General features: G+C 46.8%; 1 protein-coding gene across 1 annotated transcript; it reads left to right on the plus strand.

The window, feature by feature from the left end:
* The first annotated feature begins 732 nt into the window (after nucleotides 1–732).
* Nucleotides 733–5,161, plus strand: LOC103627530 (BZIP transcription factor). The gene is made up of 4 exons (XM_008647822.2): nucleotides 733–2,535; nucleotides 2,630–2,790; nucleotides 3,422–3,645; nucleotides 4,096–5,161. The coding sequence occupies exons 1-4, from the start codon at nucleotides 1,389–1,391 to the stop codon at nucleotides 4,823–4,825; spliced, it is 2,262 nt and encodes a 753-aa protein (XP_008646044.1). The 5' UTR covers nucleotides 733–1,388; the 3' UTR covers nucleotides 4,826–5,161.
* The last annotated feature ends 19,675 nt before the right edge of the window (nucleotides 5,162–24,836 follow it).

A 24,836-nucleotide genomic window follows, 5' to 3' on the forward strand; every position in this document is an offset into this window, starting at 1 on the left:
CCGTAGCATCGTACGGGCACGTTCCTAGTATATATAGATATAGCCTTACAGGGGGTGTAAATGTTTGAACCAGTGAACCAAAGCGAGACAGTGGTTGATCGAGTAAAAAAGACAAGGCAGAGTTCAGTGAAGAGTACATGCTCTGCGCCGTGCGAGTTTTGCGTTGCGATCTTGGCTGTCCCCGAAGGGTCGGACGGACGGACGGAGTGGTCCTCGGCTTCCACTCCGGAACGGAGCAGTGAAAACAGTGTCAAAAAAAAATATGGTCGACGCGGGGATAAAGCAGGGGATGGGGTGGAAAAAGAAAAGGGGAAAGCGATCCTGTCATTGGTGCATCATCATTTCACGGGCCATCATGGATTGTGGTGGTAACCCTCTTTTACATATCTGAAGATTCTGGTTTTCACCCCCTTTATCCCCGCCAGTGATGAATGAATGTTCAATGTTTAAATCGCCGTTGAAACTCTCCAAGATTTGGAGATTTTCGGAAAACTGACTGTACCAACTGATCGTTTGGCGCGGCAGTAGATAGAAGGTCTGCATGGGATGGGATGGGGTGGGAGGAGGCAGAGCCGCAGAGGCGGCAGCGCGCGTCGCACCCTGGCGGATCCGCTGATGGAGACCGGTCAAGCGAGCCATGTACGTGGGTGACTGGGCGCAATCAAGACAGGCGTCAATGCCCTCAGCCCCTGCGGCTGCATCTGCATGAGACGCAAGCCTTGCTGCCTGCTGGCCTGTTCGCTCCTCCTCGGCTCCTCTCTCGCGAGCTCGCGTCCGTCCAAGCACAAGCGGACAAAGGAAAGGGAGGGTTAAAGAGGAAGGGCGGCCTTAGACAACAGCTCTTCTTCCCATCCTCGCCTCCCTTCACGTTCCCCGCACTCGCTGGAGGAGACGAGAGGGGCAGAGAGAGAGACCAAGACCATCGTCGTCCCACTCCACCCCCTGTTTCGTTTCGTGATTTCGTCTGTTTCACTCCATTCCCTCACCCACCCACCCCGCAACCCAACAAGCGCCGCCTGCCACAACAAGCCTGGAAAAAAGAGAGAGAGAGGGGCTCAGGGCCGCTCGACGACGCGAGTGCAAACAAACCCAAGAGAAGATTCTCCCATCAACAACACCCCGGCGGCGCACGATCCGTCTGTCTGCAGTGCAGCCCACGCGCCGCATCCGCCGCGTTATAATCATCCCCAGCAGTCCACCCCGGCACCGTTTCGCTCTCGCTCACTCCCGGCGTCAGCGTCTCCCTTCACCGCAGACCCACAACCACGGCGTGCCTGCCCAAGCCCTTGGCCGAGCGCCATGCCGCGCAGCGCCGGCGCCGCGAGGGTCTGAGCGAAGCTTTCGGCCTAGCGTTTCCGGGTTGAGCCAGCCAGCCAGCCAGGCGATCGATGGGGTGCAAAGGGTCCAAGCTGGACGACCAGGAGGCCGTGGCGCTGTGCCGGGGCCGCGCCGACCTGCTCGCGGCGGCCGTGCGCCACCGCTACGCGCTCGCCGACGCGCACGGCGCGCTGGCGGACTCGCTCGCGTCCGTCGCCGCGGCGCTCCACCTCCTCATGACCGCCCCGGGCCAGCCGCGCCTCGCGCTCCCCGCCGCGCGCAAGGCCGCGGACGTGGACGCGCCGCCCGCCGCCGCCGCCGCCTCCGCCTCGCCGCCGCACTCCTCGTCGCACATCAACTTCGCGCCGTCCTCCGACTCCGACTCCGGCTCCGTCACCTCCTCGCCCCCGCGCCGCCTCGCCGCCGGCTACGACCACCTCTCCCACCACCACCCGCTCCCGTTCCCGCACTACGGCTACGGCTACGCGCCCGAGCCCCCCTACGGTGGGTACCCGCCGCCGGGATCGCTGCGCCTCTACTACGCGCGTAGCCGCCCGCCCCCGGCCTCGGTCGCCATCGAGCAGCGCGCCCCGCCGTCGGAGCGCGTGTACCACGGGTCCGTCGAACCGGCGGGTGGGCACCCGCAGTACTACTCGTACGGGGGCGAGCCCGCAGGCAGGGCGGCCGCGCCGCCGCCCCCGTCCCCGCCGAGGACCACCTCGTGGGACTTCTTCAATGTGTTCGCCGACTACGACGTGTACGACAACTACTGCTACGACGACGCCGGCGGCGTCGGGGCCACGTCGGCGGCGTACACGCCGAGCAGGAGCTCGCGAGAGGTGCGGGAGGAAGAGGGCATCCCAGACCTCGAGGAGGAGGACGCCGTCGTCAAGCAGGTGGCCGGCGAGTTCTCGGCGCCCGGGAGTGGCGCACGCAGCCGGCGCAGCTCGATCGGCGGCGTCAGCAGCGGCATTGCCCAAGTCGACCAAGAGGACAGTTCTGTCGTCGATAAGCAAGTCATTGGCGGGGGTAACGTGGCGCCGGCGCAACGTAACACTGCATCCTCTGCGCCCACACCCCGTAGGCCCGTCGACACTACAGACGTTGCCGGGGAGATCAAGGCGCAGTTCGTTCGAGCTGCAGACGCTGTCAGGGCACTTTCACCACTTCTTGAGATCGGGAGGCGGAGGTACCACCACCGAAGCTCAGTGTACCATGGTGAGCGTTTTCTTCCAGTACGCAGCACGTCTTTGGAAATTGGAAATAGCTTGTTCCCAATTCTTTGGTTTGACTTATTGGTATTCGGTTATAGTTTCATCAAGCATGGTGTCAGCGATTGCCTTGCCGCATTCGGACGTTGGAGGCATCGAACTCCTGGACGTTGGAAGTGAGAAGGTGTTGGGAGGAAGAAGCCTGTGTTCGACACTGGAGAAGCTCTATGTCTGGGAGAAGAAATTGTATGATGAGGTTAAGGTATGTGTGCATTGTTATCAATAAATCAACTAAAATAAATGATACATGAAATTGGTATTAACAGTGCCAAAAAGCTAATTTGTTGCTCCATAGTGGTCACATCCACACTCGGAGACACAAATAGTCTCTTATCTCAAGTTGGGAGCGAGCACTGCGAATCATTTTTATAGCCTTATCTTCTGTAGCAGTTGAATCCTAAGGTTGATCACATGCTCCCAGCATGCAGCGCCCCCCCCCCCCCTCTCTCGCTATCAAACAGACACACAACCCCAGCCATGTAATTTTAGCACGGTTCTGCCTATCTTGTTACCATCACGTTTCTTGTTTATGAATAGAGTTTATTGACTTTACACCGTGTAAAGTTCCTTTTAGGGCTGACCAACCACAATTGGAGGTACTAATCAAGAAAAATGGCTAGAGTTTAATAATATGTATTCAATGTCAAACTTGTTCCAAAATAGTGCTGATGTGAGATGATATGTCTTTCATAGATCACTTTTGGTTTGTTTTCTTATGGTGGATTTGTTTGTAACTTTATAAGTAAATGCATGATGCCATTGTCACTAGCAATGCGTCACCTTTCTAATTTTTATGTCATGTTAATTGTTTTCTTGCTCTTTCCCTCTTTTAGGCTGAAGAGAAAATGCGTCTGCTGCTTACAAAGAATGCAAAGCGGCTGAAGTACTTGGATCTGAAAGGTGCAGAAGCTCAGAAGATCGATCCGATCCGAAATATGGTCAGGAAGTTGTCAACAAAATTAAGAATATCTGTAAGAGTAATTACCAAGGTCTCCAAAAAGATAAACAGAGTAAGGGACGAAGAATTGTGGCCACAAATTAATGCCTTAATCCAAGGGTATGCTCTGTCCTTTCAGCCTGAAGTGTTTTGTCAGGTGTTCCATTTTAGTTATCTGTCTGCTTCCTTTAAACTGGTTATATGCGAGCGTATCTAATATGTATAATCATGTAGATTCTCTATCAGAAAGTAGTCCTAGTTGTAGGCAATTGGATTTGAATATGCATTATAAACCAAATGTCAGGTTGATCAGCATAAATTAGCTAATTGTATAGAAGCAACCCCAGTTTTTTAGATAAAGGAATTTTTATTATGGCCTCTGTACTAAATTGATTTTTTAAGCAACCCCAGTAGTCCAGCGTTTATATGGGGTTGTCTTAAGTAACTACACATATATGTGTGCCTTTATCGGAGTAGAACTTTTAGTTAGTTTGATTTTCCTATGAATCTTGCATTTGATATTTCCGTGGAATCTAGCACGTCTTAGAAGACTGATGTTCCTCTTTGTAGGTTTGTAAGAATGTGGCGAGACAAGTTGGACTGCTACCAGATACAGTGTCAAATGATCTCAGAGGCAAAAAATCTGGATTCAATTGTTCCTCATGGAAACAATCGAGACTTGGCATTAGAGCTTGAACTAGAGATGATGAAATGGATTGTCAATTTTTCCTCCTGGGTGAACGAACAGAGGAGCTTCGTCAAGGCGCTGAACGGATGGCTATCACTTTGTCTTGACTACAAAGTTGACGAGACAGTCGACGGAGTTCCTCCTTATTCACCTGGAAGGGTGGGTGCTCCCCTTGTGTTTGTCATCTGCAACAGCTGGTCTCAAGCCATGGATCGGTTCTCCGAGAAGGAAGTGGTTACCTCGATGCAAGCTCTTGTGTCCAGTGTGCGCAAGCTGTTGGATAAACAGAATGTGGAGCAAATGGAGCAGACGATCGCTACACGGGAAAGGGAAAAATGGAACAAAATACTGGAAAAGAAAACTGTGGAGATCAACAAGGAGGCAGATGTGTTGAACAGGAAGTTGGCCCTGATACCAGGTCGGCACAGCCGGCTTCCAAGCGCGCAAACATACCAGGAACATCTTCTTGACGCAAGCAGTTTGCAGAGTAGCTTGCACCGTGTCGTCCAAGCCCTAGAAAGCTTCACCTCCAATTCGCTGCAAGCATTCGAGCAGACCCTGAGACATGCCGAAGAGGAAAGGTCGTCCAGGGAGAGCGCCAAAGTTTCATAGTGAACAAGAATGTAGCACTATGAGCATGTTCTTACTGGGAGGCATCGACGCCGAACATACTGGGCAAATGCTGCTCACATAGAATTTTTGGTGGACAAATCCTAACTACTGTGTTTAACTGACCAAGGCTCGTTTAGGGCTTTAGGCGAAGGTCCCATCGGCGTCCGTCAGCGTAGATATATGTAGCAGCAATTTTTTTATAGGAGAAGTGCCCTTTTCGGTGGTGGTATGCTTACGAGGCGCATCGAGTTTTGTTTCATTGTGTCGCTATGGAATGCCGTTTGTTAAGGCCATGTTTGCTATAGTTTTACCAACAGATCCAGATTTATTTTTTTCCTAAGCGTTTTCATCTCCGCCAACCCTAGACCAAATTGGTGGAGATTTGCCGTCAAATCCAAATTTAATGTAATTAAGAACAAAATACTCGCCATGCCACTCGTTATAGATAAAAATATTTTTATTGCATTGTTTTCTGTTCTCTTCCCGTCAGGGGCCTCTCGAGTACAAACCTTATTTTAAACTCTATTCTATATACAACACAATTTATTATACAAAGTACTATTTTGCATGAGCACCTCCAGGCATCAAACGCCCCCGACGTCCGCCACCTCTGGCCGCGCGCCGATTATCCGTTATCCCATACCGTCGTTCGCTGGTTATGCGCCGTCCGTATCGTATCCAGGGAGCATATTTAAATTCACTTTTTTCGCTGGTGTCGGTAATTGCTAAAGGGTAAGCTAAGAGTGTTTGAATAAAATAGAGCTAATTGTTCTTTTCAAATTTTAATAAATTAGCTAATAGTTAGTTACCTATTTGTTACCTAATTCAATTAACATTTTAGCCAACTAACTATTTATTAGGATCATGCTTCGTCGCCGAAGGTCCTGCAGGAAGAAAACACTTTCGGCAAAACCTATTTATACGTAATACCGAAGCTACCGCTCATGAAGCTTCGATATTATAGCATATCCGAAGGTGAAGGGTCCAACCGACTTAAAGATAGAATGACTTTTTAGTCCATAAGGGTCTGAGTCATAATTGTAATCTTTTGTAAGGGGTATGATTGTAATTTCTTACAGGCTGTGTCATATGTCTATAAATAGTGAACAGTACTCCTCTACTGTTTACGTAATCCGGTAAATGCTAACGCATTACTCCGGAATTATTGTTCTTTGTCAAGGCAGAGGTATAAATGTAACAAAGCGTTATGTTTTAATATCTCAATTTATATTATGAAATGAGCAAATGATGTTATTCATTCTTAATATTCTTTAACGTTTTATACTTTATATTTTATTTCGCATTATTTTACTTCTGATTACGAAGGTAGGACCTTCGTAATTCATCATCCATAACCTTCGTCCGAAGCTCATTAAATCCTTAGGGAAATAATGCTTCAGCGGACGAAGGGCTTTGACATTTAACATTTTATGTTGCCTTGTTCTTAATTCATAGCATTTGAAAACAAGTCCCCAACATTGGCGCCCACCTCCGGTGAACTCACTTCCACTTTTTTGAGACAATGGCTTTGTTCAAGAGCTGTTGGGGACTTGTTCTCAAATGCTAAGAATTAAGAACAAGGCAACACAAAAAATGTTAAGCGTTAAGGTCCTTCGTCCTCCATAACAATATATCCCCTCGGGATATATAGCATCTCGGACGAAGGTTACGAAGGTCATACCTTCGTAAGCATAACAACGAAGAATGAAGCATTCACATAAATCATAGAATATGAAATAAACATTTAAATATTGTCATAGAATTATCTCTACTTGTATCAATGAATATAAATGACTTTGAATTACAAATGTACCTTCGGTCCTGCGGAAGGCAAAAGTACAAGCGTGATGCGAAAGCAAATGACAAGTTCGCGTGAACAGTACAGAGGTACTGTTCATCTATTTATAGGCACAGGTCGCAGCCTGTGACAAATTACAATTATGCCCCTTGCGAAAGTTTACAGCATTGACTCAGACCTATATGTATAAAAAGGTCATTCTATCTCTATGTCGGTTTAAAACGCCGAAGCTCCATAAAAAGGGACCTTCGGCCATCTCTTGGAGACGACTTCAGCCGAAGCTGCTTCTTCGTGTGAGACCTTCGGCGCACCGAAGCACGACCCCAACAGTAGCCCCTTTCGCGGTGCTAGATCGTTCTTCGTAACGAGCTTGACCCGTGAAAAAAGCCTCTTCAGCTTCGGGAAGCCGAAGGTCCAAAAAACACCTTCCCTGAGCTCGTTGCGGAGAAACGATCCGACTTCCGAGCGCGTGTCGGTCCCACCTTGCAGAGTTACTGTTTTATCCTTGCGGTCCACTGCGCAGCGGGTATGAGTTACTGCGCGCCTGGTGTAACAGTTCCACCGCTTCGCCTTCCTACCTGCAGTACTATATAAACAAACAGGTGGGTGTGAAGTTACCACAGCATTCATTGCTATTTGCACTGTTTCGCTGCCAAAATTTTTCACCATAGCCGAAGCTGAAGTCTCAGAATCGAACGGAGGTGCTTCTCAACGTCCGCTTCGTCAGAAAGAAGAGCTTCGGAGAGAGAAGAAAGGAAAAAAGTTTTTGACTTCTCAAACTTAGAATCAAATGGCGAGAATACGATCTACTGCCAAAGTTGTACGTGAGGGAGACGAAGCCGAAGCTTCAGACACTGTGCCCATCTCCGAAGCAATGCAGCGTTCCGGTCTACTAACTACAGAAGAAATGCCTGCTGCTGAAGCAGGTCCAACAACTGTCGAAGGAGAAGAAGACATTGAAGGGACTGACTCCGAAGATGACTATCACCTTGCTACGCCCAGCAAGCCCAGCCACCTAGATTTTGGGAAATCAACTGTTTCAAAAGCTGACCTTTCGAAGATGGTGAAAGCAGGTTATTTCAAAGAGGACCAGAAGAAGTTACTCCGCTTCGGGGAAGAAGAAACCACCCCGAAGCCAAGGGAGGATGAGATTGTTATTTTCAAGAGTTTTTTAAAGGCTGGGCTTAGATTCCCTCTCCACGGTATTGTTGCGGAGATACTAAGGAGGTTTGGTATCTACTTTCATCAATTGACTCCTAACGCCATCGTTAGGCTCAATGTTTATATCTGGGCCCTCCGAAGCCAAGCTGTGGAACCATTTGCTGACAGCTTCTGCCGTGCTCACGAATTACATTACCAAACAAGGGCTAGAAAAGATGGGCTACATGATAATTTTGGTTGCTACAATTTTGCCTACCGGAAGTCAACAAAGTGTCCTGTCATCAGCTACCGAGGCAAATGGTCAGCAGGTTGGAAATCTGAGTGGTTTTATGTAAAAGTCGATGAAGGCAAAGAAAAATTGGCTCAAAGCCCTCTGGAGTTAACCTTCGGAGAGACAAGGCCACAATGCCACATTGGCGACCTAAAAGGTCCCACCTGGGCTGCTCTGGGTGAATTTGAAATTATCTCAAAAAATATTGGCACCAGGGATCTCGTTCAGGAATTCTTGGCATTCAGGGTTTTCCCTACTCTAAAAGAGTGGGAAATGCCGAAGCTGGAGGGAGAGAAGAAGGAGGGGGAGCTAGTTCGTCTGCCTTATCACTTTAAATTCAAGAAGTACTTTAAGAAACCCTGCAAAGAGTGGTTAGACACAGTTGAGACAATGTGCAATGAAATCTTGGGGAATTACTCCAAAAAGGAGGATCAATTAATGACAGCAGCCTTCGGAACCCGACCGAAGCGGAGGCTGAACCGAGTATTCGATGCCCTGGGCCTCGAGTATCCAGACTATGAGCAGTTGAATAAGGGTGCCGAAGGCCACAAAAGAAAAAGAGTGGCTGAAACCGAAACTCTGATCAGAAGTGAAGAAGGACCAGCAAAGAAAAAGAAAATTATCAAGAAAAGAACAATATCCACTCCGAAGCGCCAATCTCCCGAAGAAGAGGGGTCCCCCACACCGCCTTCTACCAGCGACGTGGATGAAATTTTAAAGGTAATGACTGAACCCATGCCCACGAAGCTAAGTCCACTAGGGCTCCAACTGACGAAGCTTTTTCGAAAGGTGGACGAGCCGGATCAAACGAAGACAAGCAAACCCAAGCGGCAAAGAATCATTGCGGTAACTGAAGTTATCGATAAGACGCCGCCAAGGGCGTCAATCCAAAAATCGGCAGCTGCCGAAGATACAACAATCGTCGAGGGCGTAGCTTCGGGGGTCGCGGCTACCGAAGCCGCTACAGCCGAAGATACAAACTTAAAATCCACGATTGAGAATATCAACAAGATTTTGGAAGACATGGCTGCGGAAGAAGCTGGTGCGACTACTGAAAAAACCATGGCCACAATGCCTGAGAAAGGAAAAGAAATAGCCGAAGACCCTTCGGACGACGAAGTCTACTCTTTCCAGAACTTAGTTGGGCAAAAACTGACGAAGGACGAAATAGAAGAACTTAAAGACTACGCCAAGTCTTGCGGCTACAAGTCAGGTGCCCTCCTATTTGGGGGCATTGATGACGAACAGCTGGGCTGCATCCGGGATTCAGCTGGAGCTAAGGTCATCGGTACTCTATCAAAGAGTATCGGTTTTCCGAAGCTAGAGACAGACATCAGCCGCTATCGACGACAACATATCGTTGGCAGCTTATTTTATTCAAATTTCAAGGTAAACATCCTTCTCCCTAACTTCTATTGCTTTTTAATAATGGCAATATTCTTTAACGAAGGTTGTTTATTTGTAGAGCATGCTTCTAAGCAAAGCTTTGAGGATGCAGCAAGATCTAGAAGATAAGAAGCACGAAGCTATAATTGAAAATTTAGAGAGCAAAATAAAGGAGCAATCAGATGCTTTTGAGAAAAAGAACTTTGAGCTCCAGGCAGCCGAAGGCTTACTGGCGGAAGCTGAAGCAAAAATATCAGAACTAAACTCGAAGCTTCTCCGCCAGTCCGAGCAGTTCGAACGAGAGAAACAAGATCTCAATGAAAAACTTGAAGCCGGAGCTCAGCAGAATTCAGATTTGAGAAAACTACTGACAAATCTTCAAGAAAAATGCCTGGAATTTAGCAACAAGTGCATTCAACGATTAAGAAAGATTTTTTACTCGGTTGGAGCTAGCAGCGAAAAATTTACCCCCTCAGCTGAAGATCTACCGAAAACCTTTGAACACATTGAGGAGGAAATTGACGAGCTCGACGAAGTCATAGCTGGGCATGGTGACTTCTGTGCCTGGGTGGCTTCTCGAGGGACTGCTGCTGCATTTCTGAAGGCCGGCTGCGAACACGGAAAAATTGTCAACAGGCCCAACTTCACCTTATCTCCATCAATCCTGGATGATATGCCTGACCTCGCCCGAAGCATCTCCAATAGATTTATAAAAATGATATGGACAAAAGGCGGGCGGGAGAAAGCTGGAGACGAAGCACGAAGTCATCTTGAGCCAGTAAGAAATGATACTTCGGAGTTACCTTTTTCCTTTGCTCTTGATTTTTACTCATAAACTCTTAATTTATGTAGGATGACGAAGGTGAAGATGATGCCTAAATTATGTCGTCGAAGCTGAAACTTAATGAAGATCAGTAGAAGTGTACTGTAGAAAAACTCAGGATATTTTTGTAACAATTCTTGTAAACACAACTAGACTACCTTCAAGGAACTTTGTACATACCTTGTAATATATTCTTACCCTTTTGCTTGAGGCGCTTTGTTGTGGACGAAATTAGTATTTTGAGCCGAAGGCGAAAAAACACCTTCCCTTCTTTTCGTACACAACGAAGCCTAAAAGGTCGCTTCTTCTTTTTGCCGAAGCTTTGCTTTTTTGTACATGGCAAAACATAAAAGACTACTTCTCCTTTCTGTCGAAGCTTTCCTTTACAAAACATAAAGAACTACTTTCTCTTTTCTGCCGAAGCTTTCCTTTACATGACAAAACATAAAAGACTACTACTCTTTTACACAACGATTCATAAAAATCCAGTTCTCCCTTATACTGAAACTTTTCTTTGTGTCAAAGCAACAGAACTTTTCACTTTTGCACACAACATAGCGTAACAAGTCATAAAAAGGCACTTCTCCGAAGCTTTTTTGCCGAAGCAGCCACTTGGGAACACAAATGCTATGAATGAATGCTTATGCATGCGAATGTTATGATGTAATGTAATGCACGAATGAATGTCCGAAGCATATGTCCGAAGCCATATTGTCAGCCATTACTTGAAAACAACCACACATTAGCTCTGCATTCCCTTAGGAACGACTTTGGAGCTTCTTCGCCTCTTACTTAGGCAATATCAGCGTTGACTTTTCGCTGTAAGCTCTGCATCCCCTTAGGGACGTCTTTGGAGCTTCTTCGTCTTTTACTTAGACGGTATAAGCTCTGCATTCCCTTGGGAACGTCTTTGGAGCTTCTTCGCCTTTTACTTTCGGCGGAATCAGCGTTGACTTTTCGCTGTAAGCTCTGCATCCCCTTAGGGACGTCTTCGGAGCTTTTTCTCTTTTTCAGCTTCGGCACTCGATGGTGCGCTCTCAGCTTTTACATGTACATCTTTGGGGGATTTTGCTCTTATAAAACTAAAAAGAAAAATTACATGTGATGGCCCCATTAAAAACCTTTCTCCCCCTTTAGAAAGGAAAAGGGTGCCATGAAAAAGAAAAGAAAAGTCAAAATTACATCGAGTTATACATAAAACCGCCGAAGCTCATCCGCATTCCAAGATCTTGGAATTTCATTGCCATCCATGTCCTTCAGTCTGTACGAACCAGGCCTTGACGAAGATGCTACTAAGAAAGGCCCTTCCCATTTCAGTTGCAATTTGCCCACTGTATCCGGGTTGGCCACTCTCCGAAGCACCAAGTGTCCTGGCTCAATATTTTTTAGCCGGACCTTTCTATCTCGCCATTTAACTGTTTCAGCCTGGTACCTATTGATATTCTCCACGGCCTGGAGCCTGATCCCTTCTAAGGCATCTTTTTCCACGAGACAAGTATCTTCGGGACCTGATTCTGCCGAAGCTACCACTCTTATTGATCCAGCTTTGGCCTCTTCCGGGGTTATTGCTTCGTCACCAAATAACAACTTAAATGGGGTAAAGCCTGTAGATCTTGATGCTGTTGTGTTATGGCTCCATACCACTTTGGTAAGCTGATCTGGCCACTTTCCCCTTGGTTGATTGAAGATTAGCTTCATTATTCCTGTCATTATGATGCCGTTGGCCCTTTCAACAAGCCCATTTGACTCCGGGTGCCTGACTGACGCAAAGTGGATCTTCGTGCCAATTTGATCACAAAAATTTCTGAACTCTTCGGAGTCAAATTGTGTTCCATTATCTACAGTTATAGCCTTCGGTACTCCGAAGCGACAGACAATATTCTGCCAGAAAAATTTTTGGACAACGGCCGAAGTTATTGTAGCTAATGGCTTCGCCTCAATCCACTTAGAAAAATATTCCACAGCAACTACAACATATCTCAGATTGCCCTGAGCCGGTGGTAATGGGCCCAACAGATCGAGGCCCCACCTTTGCAGTGGCCAGATGGGTTGTATTAGCTGTGTCAAAGACGAAGGTTGTTTTTGATCTCTTGCACATTTCTGACAACCTTCGCACTTTCGAACTAACTCAGCTGCATCCGCAGCTGCCTTCGGCCAATAAAATCCTTGACGGAACACTTTTCCAAGTAACGGCCTGGATCCGATGTGGGATCCACAAAGGCCTGCATGTATCTCCTTCATCAACTCTATACCTTCGGCTCTAGACAAGCACTTGAGCAACGGGGCACAAACTCCATGCTTGTATAACTCCCCTTCTATAATGATATACGGACGAGCTCTTGCCTCTATTCTTTTATTATAAGCTTCGTCATCTGATAGGAAGTTGCCCTGAAGGTAAGAAATTATTTCAGTTCTCCAATCTTCACTGTACACAGGGGAAATAGTAAGAACTGCTCTTTCAAGTAACTCCACCGAAGGTGCCTTTATTGTTTCAAAGAATACATCCGAAGGTAGCGGCAGCCCCTGTGCTGCAGACCTGGCTAACAAATCAGCATGTTCATTTTGCCCTCGAGGGATATTCTTAACAGAGAATCCTTCGAAGGAAGCTTCGATCCTTCGGACTGTGTCTAGGTATTTTTCAAGCTTCGGGTCTTTAGCCTTGCAGCTTTTGTCAATATGACCCGAAACAATCTGAGAATCAGTTTTAAGGATCGCCCTCCTGATCCCCATCGCCTTTAGTTTCCGAAGACCCAGGAGCAAGGCTTCGTACTCAGCAATATTATTTGTGCAGCTGAAATCCAGTCTTGCTGCGTAGCAAGTTTTAACCTTGGATGGTGAAACCAAAACAGCAGCTGCTCCTGCTCCGAAGGTTCCCCAGGAGCCATCACAAAACACTGTCCATGCTTCGGCATCTTTATTCGCTTCTTCGCCCTGAGCCCCTGGCGTCCAGTCGGCAATAAAATCTGCCAATGCTTGAGATTGGATCGAGGATCTGTGCACATAATCAATGTAAAATTCATTAAGCTCCGCAGCCCATTTTCCAATTCGGCCAGTAGCTTCTTTATTTCTCATGATATCTTTCAACGGCTGCGAAGAAGGAACAATAATGTTATATGCCTGAAAATAATGCCGAAGCTTCCTGGATGCCATTAGAACGGCATACAACACCTTCTCCAGTTCTGTATAATTTTTCTTTGAGACACTAAGGACTTCAGATACAAAATATACTGGGACCTGCTTCTTGATTTGTCCATCAAACTTCTCCTGCACAAGTGCCGCACTTACTGCTGAGTGCGAAGCTGCCACATACAACAACAGAGGAGCCCCTGGCATTGGTGGAGTTAATGTTGTTAGATCTATCAGGTATTGCTTGAGTTCTTCGAAAGCTTTTTGTTGAGCTGGGCCCCATTGAAAGACTTCAGCTGATTTTAGCACCTCGAAGAAGGGTAGATTTCTTTCCGCTGATCTGGATATAAATCTGTTAAGAGATGCCAGTCTTCCTGTCAATCTTTGGGCCCCCTTTCTTGTGGTTGGTGGCTCCATTCGAAGTATAGCTTCGATTTTATTTGGGTTAGCTTCAATTCCCTTTGTTGAAACCAAGCATCCAAGGAACTTACCCTTCTTTACTCCGAAGACACATTTTTCTGGATTCAGCTTCAGACCAGCTTGTCTGAAGCTGGCGAAGGTCTCCTGCAGATCAGCAATATGGTCTTCTTGCTTCGTGCTTTTTACAATAATGTCATCAACATAGGTCAACACATTTCTGCCTATCTGAGATTGGAGAACCTTCGCAGTCATCCTGCTGAAACTCCCTCCAGCATTCTTAAGCCCCTCAGGCATCCGAAGATAGCAATATGTACCACTTGGGGTTATGAAACTAGTCTTCGGCTCATCCTCCTTTTTCATCCAGATTTGATGATAGCCTGAATAACAATCCAGGAGACTCATGAGTTCCGAAGAAGCTGCTGCATCAACTAAAGAGTCTATCCGTGGCAGCGGGAACTCATCCTTCGGACAAGCCTTGTTGAGATCTGTGAAATCAATACACATTCTCCATTTTCCATTGGCCTTCTTCACCATAACAGTGTTAGCTAGCCATTCTGGATACTTCACTTCTCTGATAACTCCTGCACTTAGGAGTCTTTTTACTTCGTTGCGAGCCCCTTCGGCCTTGTCATCAGACATTTTCCGAAGCCTCTGCTTGCGGGGTCTGAAGGATGGGTCAATATTGAGCGAATGTTCAATAACATCCCGATTCACTCCACATAGATCATTGGCTGACCATGCAAAAACATCTTTATTGTTGAATAAAAACCTTATCAAGGTTTTCTCTTGATCTTCAGATAATTGCGAGCCCAATAGCACCCTCTGCTCTGCTATATCCTCACACAGCAGCATGGGCTTCGGCTGATCAGCCGAAGCTGCTTTTTCCCTCCTGAACTTGTACTGTTCACAAGCTTCAGCTCCATCTATATTATGGATTGCCTTGGAATCAGTCCAGCTTCCTTCGGCCCTTCTGGCAGCTTCCTGACTCCCATGAATAGCAATAGGCCCTTGATCCGAAGGTATCTTCATGCAGAGATAAGCTGGGTGAAGAATTGCTTCAAAAGCATTTAGAGTACCACGACCAATGATGGCGTTGTAGGGGTATTCCATGTCAACAATATCAAACACAATTTGCTCAGTCCTTGTGTTATTAACAAATCCGAAGGTTACCGGCATGGTAATCTTCCCGAGTGCCACAATCTGCCGCCCTCCGAAGCCACAAAGAGGGTGCGTAGCATCATGAATCTTGTCTTCAGGCTCTTGCATCTGTCTGAAGGCTTTGGCAAATATAATGTCAGCTGCACTGCCTGTGTCAACTAGAACATTGTGAACCAGAAACCCTTTAATCACACAAGAAATGACCATAGCATCATTGTGGGGATAGTCCTTGAGCTGAAGATCTTCCTGAGAGAAGGTAATTGGAATGTGAGACCATTTTGACTTAATGAAGGGTCCCTGCACTCCAACATGCTGCACCCTTCTTTGAGCCTCCTTCTTCTGCTTTTTGTTAGCTGGCTCTGAGCAAGAACCGCCTGTTATCGGGAGCACCAGCTTCGAAGCCGAAGCAGCTCCAGCTTGAGTGTTGAACGAAGCCATCAGCTCAGAAAGGTGGAAGTGAGTTGACCGGAGGTGGGCGCCAATGTTGGGGACTTGTTCTCAAATGCTAAGAATTAAGAACAAGGCAACACAAAAAATGTTAAGCGTTAAGGTCCTTCGTCCTCCATAACAATATATCCCCTCGGGATATATAGCATCTCGGACGAAGGTTACGAAGGTCATACCTTCGTAAGCATAACAACGAAGAATGAAGCATTCACATAAATCATAGAATATGAAATAAACATTTAAATATTGTCATAGAATTATCTCTACTTGTATCAATGAATATAAATGACTTTGAATTACAAATGTACCTTCGGTCCTGCGGAAGGCAAAAGTACAAGCGTGATGCGAAAGCAAATGACAAGTTCGCGTGAACAGTACAGAGGTACTGTTCATCTATTTATAGGCACAGGTCGCAGCCTGTGACAAATTACAATTATGCCCCTTGCGAAAGTTTACAGCATTGACTCAGACCTATATGTATAAAAAGGTCATTCTATCTCTATGTCGGTTTAAAACGCCGAAGCTCCATAAAAAGGGACCTTCGGCCATCTCTTGGAGACGACTTCAGCCGAAGCTGCTTCTTCGTGTGAGACCTTCGGCGCACCGAAGCACGACCCCAACAAGAGCCAAGCTGGAACTCCTTCGGCTCCGAAGCTGATCCTCCCGATAACAGGCGGTTCATGTTTAGAGCCGGCTAACAAGAAACAGAAGAAGGAGGCATAGAGAAGAGTACAACATGTAGGGGTACAAGGACCCTTCATCAAGTCAAGATGGTCTCACATTCCAATTACCTTCTCTCAAGAGGATCTTCAGCTCAAGAATTACCCACACAATGATGCTATGGTTATCTCTTGTGTGATCAAAGGATTTCTGGTCCACAATGTTCTGGTTGATACATGCAGTGCAGCAGATATTATATTTGCTAAAGCCTTCACACAAATGCAAGAGCCCGAAGACAAGATTCATGATGCTACGCACCCTCTTTGTGGCTTCGGAGGAAGACAGATTGTAGCACTTGGTAAGATCACCATGCCAGTGACCTTCAGATTCGTCAACAATACAAGGACTGAGCAAGTCGTGTTTGACATTATCGACATGGAATATCCCTACAATGCTATCATTGGTCGCGGAACACTCAATGCTTTCGAAGCAATTCTTCATCCAGCATAACTTTGCATGAAGATACCTTCGGATCAGGGACCTATTGCTATTCATGGGAGTCAGGAAGCTGCCAGAAAGGCCGAGGGAAATTGGACTGATTCAAAAGCAATCCACAATATAGATGAAGCCGAAGCTTGTGAGCAGTACAAGTACAGAAAGGAGAAGGCTGCTTCGGCCGATCAGCCGAAACCCATGCTTTTATGCGAACATATCGCAGAGCAGAAGGTGCTGCTGGGATCTCAATTGTCTGAGCAACAAGAGAAAACTTTGATAAGGTTTCTCTTCAACAACAAAGATGTTTTTGCATGGTCAGCTAATGATCTTTGCGGAGTCAACAGGGATGTTATTGAACACTCGCTCAATGTTGATCCATCTTTCAGACCCAGAAAGCAGAGGCTTCGGAAGATGTCAGATGACAAGGCCGAAGGTGCTCGGAATGAAGTGAAAAGACTCCTCAGTGCTGGAGTTATCAGAGAAGTAAAATACCCAGAATGGCTGGCTAACACTGTTATGGTAAAAAAGGCCAATGGCAAATGGAGGATGTGTATTGATTTTACTGATCTTAACAAGGCTTGTCCGAAGGATGAGTTTCCATTGCCAAGGATAGATTCCCTAGCTAATGCAGCAGCTTCATCAGAGCTTATGAGTCTGCTAGATTGTTATTCAGGCTATCATCAAATTTGGATGAAGAAGGAGGATGAGCCAAAAACCAGCTTCATAACCCCTAGTGGAACATATTGTTACCTTCGGATGCCAGAGGGGCTCAAGAATGCTGGAGGAAGCTTCAGTAGAATGATAGCGAAGGTTCTTCATTCTCAGATAGGCAGAAATGTGCTAACTTATGTTGATGATATCATTGTAAAAAGCACGAAGCAAGAAAATCACATTGCTGATCTGCAGGAGACCTTCGCTAATTTTAGACAGGCTGGTCTAAAACTGAATCCAGAAAAGTGTGTTTTCGGAGTGAAGAAAGGGAAATTCCTTGGCTGCTTAGTTTCAACAAAAGGGATTGAGGCTAATCCAAATAAAATCGAAGCTATCCTTCGAATGGAACCACCAAGTATAAAGAAGGGAGCTCAAAGATTGACAGGAAGACTGGCATCTCTCAACAGATTCATATCTAGATTATGATGTTCCGAAGGAGGAATATTCTTAGGAATGTCATTATTTATTATGTTTCGTCACAGAAGACCTTTAATTATGCACCTTATGTGACGCTTATGATACCATCAGAATGTCATAGAAGGTCAATATTCTTGTAGTGATATATATATTCAAAGAATTAGTAAAAAATAACTATTTTTGTATTTATGTGTTCTATTTCTATTTACTATTATGGTTACGAGAGACGGAAGAGAAATGTTAGGACCAATTGTGATGTGTTTTGCTACAGGATCGACAGGTGTGTGCATTTCGCTGGACCAGACTTTTTTTTTCAAATGGCTAGTTTGAGAAATTCATTTTTTCAAAAGATTTCTATTTTTCTAAAGAAAAATGATCTAATTTATTTTAAAAATGAAAATGTCATGGTTATCAAACTAGCCTTAAGGCCTCCTTTGGTAGCCTGGAATCCCGGAAGGATTCCGGCCCATTCCCTGGCCTTGAATTCCACAGGTTCAATTTCCCTAGGGCAAACAAAAAGTGTATTTGGTGTCACACGCCTCCCGGCCCAATCCGCGGGGAAGAGCGGGCTTTGTCGGTGTTTTGGGTCCGACCGCACACCCGGGGTTGCCCCTCAAGGTGTTTTTAGGAGTAGGACGGTGTCGACGACTGTAGCAAAATGGTTCGTGCCAGATGCACGAGGGACATTGGACAATGTTTACAGGTTCGGGCCGCTTAGAGATGTGTAACACCCTACGTCCTGGTGAGTATGCTTGGTGAATGAGGTTACAAGAGAGCTCTCTGAATTGAGAATACAGAGATTCGAAGTGGGTGGCAAAGTAGTCGTGTCGATCGTTCTGAAGGGGTGCCCCCTAGGCCTTATATACTCGACCGTGGGGCAATACATGTGGATATGATAACAACATGTAGCTAAAAGATAGTGAACTGTTTGAGTTTATCTCCCTGTAGTTCTGCCGACTTATCCTCGCATGGCTCCGTTGCATGGGGGCTCCAGCGCAGGAAAGTCGGATCTCTGTTGTGGTTGCTCGCTCAGCGTTGTGGGTTGTCCGGGTTTGCACTAATCCGGCCCTATTGAGAGCACCTAGAGGGGGGGGGGGTGAATAGGTGATCCTGTGAAACTTAAAAACTTAAGCCACAAAACTTGGTTAATCGTTAGCACAATAATTGCCAAGTGGCTAAAGAGGAATCCTCAACAAAACACAATAACCAACAAGAATCAATCACAGAGATGGCACGGTGGTTATCCCGTGGTTCGGCCAAGACCAACGCTTGCCTACTCCACGTTGTGGCGTCCCAACGGACAAGGGTTGCAATCAACCCCTCTCAAGCGGTCCAAAGACCCACTTGAATACCACGGTGTTTTGTTTGCTTTACTCAATCCCGTTTGCGAGGAATCTCCACAAATTTGGAGCCTCTCGCCCTTACACTTGAAATTCACAAAGAACATGGAGCAAGGGAGGGATTAGCAACGCACTCAAGACAAGAAATCACAGCAACACCACGCACACAAGTCGCAACGAGAGCTCACAATACAACTCAATGAGTTCACCAATCAACTAGAGCTCTAATCGCTATTGCAAAGAATCAAAGGCGCGGAATCGATGTCTTGGTGCTTAGGAATGCTTAGGAGATGCTTTTGTGTACTCCTCCATGCGCCTAGGGGTCCCTTTTATAGCCCCAAGGCAGCTAGGAGCCGTTGAGAGCAATCAAGGAAGGCTGATCTTGCCTTCTGTCGACTGGCGCACCGGACAGTCCGGTGCACACCGGACACTGTCCGGTGCCCGATTTTCTTCCATAAATGGCACAGTCGACCGTTGGCAGCCTGAGAGCCGTTGGCGCACCGGACATGTCCGGTGCACACCGGACAGTCCGGTGCCCCCTTCTAGCCGTTGGCTCGGCCACGTGTCCCGCGCAGATCGCGCGGCCGACCGTTGGCCCTGCCGACCGTTGGCTCACCGGACAGTCCGGTGCACACCGGACAGTCCGGTGAATTATAGCCGTACGTCGCCGGTGAATTCCCGAGAGCAGCCTGAAAGGGAATTAGGCTTACACCTAGTTCCTAAATAATTTTGGTGGTTGAATTGCCCAACACAAATAATTGGACTAACTAGTTTGCCCAAGTATGTAGATTATACAGGTGTAAAAGGTTCACCCTCAGCCAATAAAAAGACCAAGTTTTGGATTCAATAAAGGAGCAAAGGGGCAACCGAAGGCACCCCTGGTCTGGCGCACCGGACTGTCCGGTGTGCCACCGGACAGTGAACAGTACCTGTCCGGTGCACCAGGGGACTCAGACTCAAACTCGCCACCTTCGGGAATTTCCAGGGCGACTCGGCTATAATTCACCGGACTGTCCGGTGTACACCGGACAGTGTCCGGTGCGCCAAGGGAGGTCGACCTCAGGAACTCGCCAGCTTCGGGAAACGCCAACGGCTAGTCCGCTATAATTCACCGGACTGTCCGGTGTGCACCGGACTGTCCGGTGCGACTCCGAAGCAACGGTCGTCTCCGCGCCAACGGCTCTCTGCCGCGCATTTAATGCGCCCTCTGCGCGCGCAGAAGTCAGAATCGCCCATGCTGGCACACCGGACATCAAACAGTACCTGTCCGGTGTGCACCGGACACCCAGGCGGGCCCACAAGTCAGAAGCTCCAACGGTCAGAATCCAACAGCAGTGATGACGTGGCAGGGGGCACCGGACTGTCCGGTGCGCCATCGAACAGACAGCCTCCCAACGACCACTTTTGGTGGTTGGGGCTATAAATACCCCAACCACCCCACCATTCATTGCATCCAAGTTTTCCACTTCTCAACTACTACAAGAGCTCTAGCATTCAATTCTAGACACACCAAAGAGATCAAATCCTCTCCAATTCCACACAAAGCCCTAGCGACTAGTGAGAGTGATTTGCCGTGTTCATTTGAGCTCTTGCGCTTGGATTGCTTCTTTTCTTTCTCACTTGTTCTTGAGATCACAACTCCATTGTAATCAAGGCAAGAGGCACCAATTGTGTGGTGGCCCTTGCGGGGAAGTTTTGTTCCCAGCTTTGATTTGAGAAGAAAAGCTCACTCGGTCCGAGGGATCGTTTGAGAGAGGGAAGGGTTGAAAGAGACCCGGCCTTTGTGGCCTCCTCAACGGGGAGTAGGTTTGCAAGAACCGAACCTCGGTAAAACAAATCCGTGTGTCACACTTCATTATTTGCTTGCGATTTGTTTTGCGCCCTCTCTCGCGGACTCGTTTATATTTCTAACGCTAACCCGGCTTGTAGTTGCGTTTATATTTGTAAATTTCAGTTTCGCCCTATTCACCCCCCCTCTAGGCGACTATCACAGCCACTTCGCTCGAGCCAGCCTGGCGCACCGGACACTGTCCGGTGCACCACCGGACACTGTCCGGTGCTCCCAGACTCAGCAAAGTCTTGGCTGTTCGAGCCAAGGCATTTTCAATTGGATTTTTCCTGTTTCCAGCACTTAGACACAATACATTAGTCCATAAAACCATGTACTAAGTCTGAGAAACATACCTTTATCTTTGATTTGTACTTTGTCCACCTTTTTACACTTAGGCACTTGTGTTGGACACTAAATCACCAAAATACTTAGAAATGGCCCAAGGGCACATTTCCCTTTCAATCTCCCCCTTTTTTTGGTGATCTATGCCAACACAACATAAAGCAAGTAGAACAAGTACAAAAACAATTCAACTAAGAACGCAAAACTGTTTTTGATTCATATTTGACATATATGGATCACTCTATGCCACCACTTGGTTTGTTTTTGCAAATCAAACTCAAATTCCTATCTCTAAGTCAAATCCACTTGTAGAGACATAAAGAGAGGTTTTCCAAAGAAATTTGATCAAGGATTTCAAAAACTCCCCCTTTTTCCCATAATCAACACTTCTCCCCACAAGAGGCCAACTTTTGATACAGGAGACAATAAAAGAGTTTTGACAAACCAAAAGCTCTAATCTACTATTTTCAAAATTTCTCAAGTGGTAGTTGATCCATCTATTGCTTTGGCCTTTATTTTCTCCCCCTTTGGCATCAAGCACCAAAACGGGATCAATCTTGGCCCTTTAACCCCATTGCCTCACCAAAATCTTCAACGAAGAGCAAATAGGCAATAAGAGGATAAAGATGAACTTGGAAAAGTTACTCTTTTCATCGGAGTGCAGTGGAAGTCTTGCATGGTCCAAGTCCACCTTTTCCCTTTCAATTCTCCTTGGAGACTAAAACAACCAAACTCAAGTACATGGTTAGTCTCAAAGGGTCAAGTTGTAGCACAGCTCCCCCTAAATATGTGCATGACTTGCAACACGGACTTGTGAGGTCCAGGGAGTGTTTGTACAACTTGAGCACCATAATAAGCAACAGAATGCAGAATGAACATGATCAAAGGCATAAACACATGTATGCTACAATTCAATCCAAGTTCCGCGAATCTAGGACATTTAGCTCACTACGCAACCTGCAAAAGGTCTTTTCATCTAAAGGCTTAGTGAAGATATCGGCTAGCTGGTTCTCGGTGCTAATATGAAACACTTCGATATCTCCCTTTTGCTGGTGGTCTCTTAAAAAGTGATGCCGGATGTCAATGTGCTTTGTGCGGCTGTGCTCAACAGGATTTTCCGCTATTCGGATAGCACTCTCATTATCACATAGGAGTGGGACTTTGCTCAGATTGTAGCCAAAGTCCCGGAGGGTTTGCCTCATCCAAAGTAGTTGCGCGCAACACTGTCCTGCGGCAACGTACTCGGCCTCAGCGGTGGATAGGGCAACGGAAGTTTGTTTCTTAGAATTCCATGACACCAGGGACCTTCCTAAGAATTGGCACGTCCCCGATGTACTCTTCCTATCGACCTTACATCCAGCATAGTCGGAATCTGAGTACCCAATCAAGTCAAAGTTAGACCCCTTTGGATACCAGATCCCGAAGCAAGGCGTAGCGACTAAATATTGAAGTATTCGCTTCACAGCCACTAAGTGACACTCCTTAGGATCAGATTGAAATCTAGCACACATGCATACGCTAAGCATAATATCCGGTCTACTAGCACATAAATAAAGCAAAGAACCTATCATGGACCGGTATGCTTTTTGATCAACGGACTTACCTCCTCTGTTGAGGTCGGTGTGTCCGTCAGTTCCCATCGGCGTCTTTGCGGGCTTGGCTTCCTTCATCCCAAACCGCTTTAGCAAGTCTTGCGTGTACTTCGTTTGGGAGATGAAAGTGCCGTCCTTGAGTTGCTTCACTTGGAACCCAAGGAAGTACTTCAACTCGCCCATCATCGACATCTCAAATTTCTGCGTCATAACCCTGCTAAACTCTTCACAAGACTTTTGATTAGTAGAACCAAATATTATGTCATCAACATAAATTTGGCACACAAAAAGATCACCATCGCAAGTCTTGGTAAAAAGAGTTGGATCGGCTTTCCCAACCTTGAAAGCATTAGCAATTAAAAAGTCTCTAAGGCATTCATACCATGCTCTTGGGGCTTGCTTAAGTCCATAGAGCGCCTTAGAGAGCTTACACACGTGGTCGGGGTACCGTTCATCCTCGAAGCCAGGGGGTTGCTCCACGTACACCTCCTCCTTGATTGGCCCGTTGAGGAAAGCGCTCTTCACATCCATTTGGTACAACCTGAAAGAATGGTGAGCGGCATATGCTAGCAAGATACGAATTGATTCTAGCCTAGCCACAGGAGCAAAAGTCTCCTCAAAGTCCAAACCTGCGACTTGGGCATAACCTTTTGCCACAAGTCGAGCCTTGTTCCTTGTCACCACCCCGTGCTCGTCCTGTTTGTTGCGGAACACCCACTTGGTTCCCTCAACATTTTGCTTGGGACGAGGCACCAGCGTCCAAACTTCATTGCGCTTGAAGTTGTTGAGTTCTTCCTGCATGGCCAACACCCAGTCCGGATCTACCAAGGCCTCTTCTACCCTGAAAGGCTCAATAGAAGAGACAAAAGAGTAATGCTCACAAAGATTAACTAATCTTGAACGAGTAGTTACTCCCTTGCTAATATCACCCAATATTTGGTCGACTGGATGATCCCTTTGGATCGTTGCTCGAACTTGGGTTGGAGGTGCCTGAGGTGCTTCTTCCTCTTCAACTTGATCATCCTGTGCTCCCCCTTGATCATGCGCCTCCACTTGAGGTACCTGTTCGTCATCTTGAGTTGGGGGATGCACCATAGTTGAGGAAGACGGTTGATCTTGCTCCAATTGTTCCTGAGGCCTTACATCTCCAATCGCCATGGTGCGTATCGCGGCCGTTGGAACGTCTTCTACATCATCAAGATCAACAACTTGCTCTCTTGGAGAGCCATTAGTCTCATCAAATACAACGTCGCTAGAGACTTCAACCAAACCCGATGATTTGTTGAAGACCCTATACGCCTTTGTATTTGAATCATAACCTAATAAAAACCCTTCTACGGCTTTGGGAGCAAATTTGGAATTCCTACCCTTCTTCACTAGAATGTAGCATTTACTCCCAAATACACGAAAGTACGATACATTGGGTTTGTTACTAGTCAGCAGCTCATATGAAGTCTTCTTGAGGAGGCGGTGAAGGTAGACCCTGTTGATGGCGTGGCAAGCCGTGTTCACGGCTTCTGACCAAAAGCACTCGGGGGTCTTGAACTCTCCAAGCATAGTCCTCGCCATATCTATGAGTGTCCTGTTCTTCCTATCTACCACACCATTTTGCTGAGGTGTGTAGGGAGCGGAGAATTCGTGCTTGATCCCCTCCTCCTCAAGGAACTCCTCCACTTGAAGATTCTTGAATTCGGACCCATTGTCGCTCCTTATCTTCTTCACTTTGAGCTCAAACTCATTTTGAGCTCTCCTGAGGAAGCGCTTGAGGGTCCCTTGGGTTTCAGACTTATCCTGCAAAAAGAACACCCAAGTGAAGCGGGAAAAGTCATCAACAATAACTAGACCATACTTACTTCCTCCTATGCTCAGATAGGTGACGGGTCCGAAGAGGTCCATGTCGGTGTTTTGGGTCCGACCGCACACCCGGGGTTACCCCTCAAGGTGTTTTCTAGGAGTAGGACGATGTCAACGACTGTAGCAAAATGGTTCGTGCCGATCGCACGAGAGACAGTGGACAAGATTTGCAGGTTCGG

Source organism: Zea mays, chromosome 5 (assembly GCF_902167145.1).
Source record: "Zea mays cultivar B73 chromosome 5, Zm-B73-REFERENCE-NAM-5.0, whole genome shotgun sequence".
Taxonomy (NCBI): Eukaryota; Viridiplantae; Streptophyta; class Magnoliopsida; order Poales; family Poaceae; genus Zea; species Zea mays.